The following is a 5,228-nucleotide window of genomic DNA, read 5'->3' on the forward strand; positions in this document are numbered from 1 at the left end:
CAAATCAATGTGCATCTACTAAGCTTTTGTAATTACTTTAAGCTGCCACAAATTAAAATTACATCCCAAAACCAGCTAATAAACAATTGTTACATTTTCTTCCAGCAGCCGAACAAAGGACTTCGTTCCAACTGTGTGATTTGTTCGTTGTTTCTTCCTATTAACCTTGTTTTTGTCAGATAACATCTGTAGAGAAACCATTGATTCCCCCCACAACAACCGATAAGTATAGGAACAACACACCAAATATTCAGCAAAAAATGATGGATAGATGGATGATAGATTTCAATGGTGTCATGCACAGCCTTTCCCCTTAATTCCAACAAAAATTCTCTCAATTTCACTCAAAATAGATAATATCTAATTGAGGCTGCGGAGTCTATATTTGGGAGCTCTCGATCACAAGAAAAGAAGGGAAAAAAAGAATCCATGCACTTTCTAAATGCAAAATCACAATCAAGAAACGTACACAACCTTTTAATTGTAGGATCTCCCTATACATATAACCATCTCAAACTTGAACAACAGAAATGAAAGAAGCAGAGAGGCTCATGTCCTCTCACCACCTCTGTTGGATACTGGATAGCAGTTATGTCATTGGGTTGAAAGCAGCCAGGGGCGGCTCAATACAAGTTGAAGCCTAAGGCGAATTTAAGTGAGTTATTCGTAATTATAATACAATAAAATATAAATTATTATATGAAATATTTTCAAACTTTACAATAAAATGAGATTTTATTTAAAATCTTTAAATACAGTTTTTGTGAATATATATTTACAACAACTTAAAATGAGATCTCAATGTAGATTTTGTGCCTCAATTTAGTAAGATCTTAAAAAAATTATTTAAAATATAAATAATTCATTGTATTACTTATATAAAAAAAATTAATTGGATTAAATGTTAAATTTAGTATTACGAGATCTTGAACACATTGAAAATTATAAAAATTATTTAAAATCTTATTTAATGAAATGGTTTTTATTTTTATTTTTAAATTAAAAAAAATACATTTGTATTTTTGGGGGCCTTACATAGAGTGGGGGCCTTACCATTAAACCAGCCCTGAAGCAGCCTCCACCTCTCTCTCTTCAACTGCCAGAACTAATGACAATATATATGTGTGTGTGTGTGTGCCTGTGTGTCATTTGTGTTGTTTTCTTTTTCCCTATATGGGTGGCTTCCTAGTTTTGAGCATGCTAAAACTCATGGCTCATTCATCCTTTTAGCCGCTCACTCTTAACTATCAATAACCGTTTTCTCCCACCACCCCCACCTGGTTCATTTTGACACCTTAGAAAACAAGAGAGAGAGAGAGAGAGAGAGAGACCAAGCAGCCTAAATCCTCCTATGCCCATTCCTCTTCCTCGGGCACCGCTCTTTGTCTCTAATGGCGAAGGCGGTGTTTCGCACCCTTGTAGCTATTGCCTTCATCGTCCTGATCATCATGGTCTTCTCCCCCTCCTCACAACACGGTCGAGACTGTCGTGGCCTACATCGTCGTCTTGGCCACAACTTTCCTGTTTCTACTTTTGACCCTCTAGTTGCTAAAATTGAGAGGTCGGCCCAAAAAAATGAACTGGGTGGCCTCGTTAATCCACTGAATCTCGCAGATGTTTCCCTCACCGACGAGGTTGTAGAAGCACGCGAATATTTTAGTGAAGGAAAATTGAACATAACATTAAGGTTGATGGTTTTGTTTCCTTTCTTAGACACGGAGCCAAATGATGGGGTTATTAGTTTCAAGGAGCTAGAGGATTGGATTGCACAGCAAGCGCATGACAGATTGAATTATAGAACAGAGAAAGAGTTGGCCTTGCGTGACAAAGATGGTGATGGAGCCATATCTTTCATGGAGTATCTACCTCATTTTTCCAATGAAGATATAGGTAGTTAATGATTTTTATGTACTTTTTTTTAAGCAAGCTCCATTTGGTTTCCCAAAAGATGATCGATGATAACATAAGTCTAGGAATTTACGACATGTTGGAATAAATGTGGAGCTGTTAGGAAATGGTGGATTCAATTTATTTAAAGAATGGTATTGGATACAGTTTGACATTGAAGTGTGTGAAATAGAGAAAAATGGCATGGAGCATGGTGAAGCTGGATGGTGGAAGGTGCAACTTGAGAATGCAGATGCTGATCAAAATGGATCTCTTAGCTTTGATGAGTTTAAAGAGTAAAATTTCTATGTCCTTTACTCTCTTTGTTTGTTCATCTTATCCGTGGAAATCGATCATTAAAATCACTACTTTCATGCAGTTTTCTGCATCCGGAAGACAGTCACAACGAAAAAGTTCAAAGTTGGATTTTGGGAGAAAAGATCAAGTAAGTTGTTAATTTCTTTATCAGTGTTTACATCATATATACTGACTCAACAAACCAATAATAAGTAATTTTGGAAATCTTTCTTTAACTCAAGAATTTAATATTAGCTTGGTGCCTTAACATGATGATTTTCTTGATAGGCTGATGGACCAGGATGGTGATGGGAAACTCAATTTTGCAGAATTCCTTGAACAAGCATATGATATTCTCAAGAATTATGTTTACTTTGAAACTGCGGGGGCTTATGTACCCACAGCCGAAGAGAACTTTGCAATGCTTGATGTGAACAATGACAAGTATGCATGCCTTCATGAACTCAAGACAAGTTCTTTAAATATAGAAACATTGAGTTTTCTGAATATTGCACACCTTCTTGATAGAACAACCAAAACAGGATCTTTGGAAGTGCTCTGCACCACCCAAAGATACCTCTCACTTCCAAAATAAGTAAAAAGATCAAACGGTGTTGCTTTATTACAATTAGAACAAAACAACATCCCACAATCTCAATATTATGTATAGATAGAAAATCATGAGAGAAATTTCTATGTTCTGAATTGTTTGGAATAACATCTTTTATATAGACAACCAAGGGATTCAAATCACGGTGAAAGTGGTTATAAGTCCAAGAGATACCACTTTAATTTGGAGATTTTAGTTACTAAACCATGCAGGAGATATGACTCCTGATAGTGGGTTGTACCAATATGTAACAGTAATTTTTCAATTGCTAAACTACTTTTAATTTCTTTCTCACTATTGGATCATATTTTTAGTGTCTTATGGTATTGTTGGGAGGCTATTTGTTATATATATTTAGGTTAGTTGCTAATTTCAGATCAACAAAACATTTTCCAGATTCTTGGCAGTGGAAGAATTGAAACCCATACTCCATTACATTCACCCAGGAGAACTGTCATATGTAAAATATTACAGTAGTCATCTAATTCATCAGGTCAGTTGCTATGCTATAATTTTCTATCTTTGCATTACCAAGTGTAAGAATATGTAATTGCTAAAATCTCATTGCATATTTTGATCTCGTAAGTAAAAGCCGGGATATCTACTAATTACTTGGTTATCAATCTATATTAGTAAACAAAATGGGGCAAATGAATGTTCCAAAACGGAAAAAAAAAAATGACGTAAAAAAATGATTTATGATCTGTGAAATTACCATTTGTCCCAAAAATTTAATATGATTGGAAGATGTATATTTAATTATTTGTATTATATTCTTAGTAATCCCCTTCACGTGTGGGTTAGACTTTTCCTCAATAAGTGAGTCCAATACGTGAAATATTTAACTAAATGAGGTAGAGTGTAGAGTCAGGATTATAACTCATGACCTCTGCTCTAGAGTTTATTATGTGAAATTACCACTTGTCCCAAAAGTTTAAACTGATGGAAAAATATAAATTTAATTTTTGTATTATATTCTTAACATGAATAATATGAACATTTGGTTTTCTAACTTGTGCCTTCATCAGGCTGATGATAACAAAGATGGGAATTTATCAATTGATGAGATGCTCAATCACGACCATATTTTCTATAACACAGTCTACAACGAAAGCAATGAAGATCTTGATGACGATTACCATGATGAGCTTTGAAGAGTGATCTCCAGAATATTTGTAACACCCAGGCCCAGCATCAAGTCAAGGGAGATATAAAATTTTCTTTTAGGGTTATTATGTACTTGAGATTTAACAAGTAATTTTGGAATAGGCTACGAGCTTCAAAATTTATTTTGATGGAATATGGATTTTTGGGCAGAAATTTCATCTAACGGGCCGATATTTCATAAACCTCATTTGAGATTGATTGAAGAATTTATTATAAACCCATGAGCTAAGATTTTTTTTAGTTGGGATTTTTCATTAGGTTCGAGAGTAAAAATAAAATTTTATTTAAGACCCATTAAGATTCAGTAAATTAACATTGAGATGGTATTAATGGGCTAGTATTTTAGAAATAATTGAAATTTTTAAATTTTTGGCCCATATTCAAAAACCTGTTAGGCCCAATTAATGCCCATTTCTTTAAAACTCTACGCCACACGTCTCCTACTTCCACTAGGATTACTATTTTAGAGTTCTCTTCCCATTAAGATTCCTAACCCGTACCAACTGCTATACCCACGTAGCATGCATGCCATTTTTCTTTCACTGCCCTAGGATACTACATATATATACATAACTTATATGTAGCTGCATAAGCAGTTCCACCATGAAGCTCCCTTATGTGAAGTCCGGTAGCCTCCATGAAGACCTATGCCACTGCACAGTGAAACCATTAGCCCAATGTAAACCGCAACTCCTACACTTGACAACGTTGCACCAGTAAACCAACAAGTCGTCTTTTCACACCGTTGTAACTAGGCCACCATCCCTACGATACCAAAGCCCAGTCGTGCCCAACCACTTTCACCCAACACCAAACGAAAACCACCGCACCACATGCCCCTCCATGCTAAACCAAGTCATGGCCACCGTAAATCACCAGACCAAATCATGCGAATCACTTCGAGTCCTCTGTTCAACCATCGCCCACGTCCAACACAGGCCTAGTTCTCTGGTCTCCTTCGTTGTAAGCAACCACCCATTCAAAGCTTAGCCCAAGTTCGACCACCCACGCACGTCACCAAACAATCATGTTTTGCACCATCTCAGACACAGCAACCACGACAAAAGCTACCCATAAACAACCACATGACTCTGATCCACTGCCAAGCCACAAACCTCAAGATCCCCTGTTTTAACTATGTTAAAGACCCAACCATTGATCCAAAATTCTTAGGACTGTTGGATACTAATTCGGTTAAGCTTTTAACCCTCAGGATCATAAGATTCCACCACGCTTCCAAATCCGAAGTCCACGCATGGCGGCCCAC

At 36.3% G+C, this 5,228-nt stretch overlaps 1 protein-coding gene across 1 annotated transcript; it reads left to right on the forward strand.

Annotated features, from left to right (window-relative positions):
* Positions 1–1,256: 1,256 nt before the first annotated feature.
* On the forward strand, positions 1,257–4,178 carry LOC109007480 (reticulocalbin-2). The gene is made up of 6 exons (XM_018987152.2): positions 1,257–1,890; positions 2,081–2,183; positions 2,267–2,332; positions 2,473–2,628; positions 3,191–3,287; positions 3,823–4,178. The coding sequence occupies exons 1-6, from the start codon at positions 1,392–1,394 to the stop codon at positions 3,946–3,948; spliced, it is 1,047 nt and encodes a 348-aa protein (XP_018842697.1). The 5' UTR covers positions 1,257–1,391; the 3' UTR covers positions 3,949–4,178.
* The last annotated feature ends 1,050 nt before the right edge of the window (positions 4,179–5,228 follow it).

This window comes from Juglans regia, chromosome 16 (assembly GCF_001411555.2).
Source record: "Juglans regia cultivar Chandler chromosome 16, Walnut 2.0, whole genome shotgun sequence".
Taxonomy (NCBI): domain Eukaryota; kingdom Viridiplantae; phylum Streptophyta; class Magnoliopsida; order Fagales; family Juglandaceae; genus Juglans; species Juglans regia.

What these genes read in the sequence shown, in the direction of transcription:
- LOC109007480 (XM_018987152.2), top strand. Translation starts at nt 1,392, where the DNA reads ATGGCGAAGGCGGTGTTTCGCACCCTTGTAGCTATTGCCTTCATCGTC. An exon ending in TTTTTCCAATGAAGATATAG is followed by an intron (nt 1,891 to 2,080) that starts GTAGTTAATGAT and finishes TGTGTGAAATAG; the next exon opens with AGAAAAATGGCATGGAGCAT. An exon ending in AGCTTTGATGAGTTTAAAGA is followed by an intron (nt 2,184 to 2,266) that starts GTAAAATTTCTA and finishes ACTTTCATGCAG; the next exon opens with TTTTCTGCATCCGGAAGACA.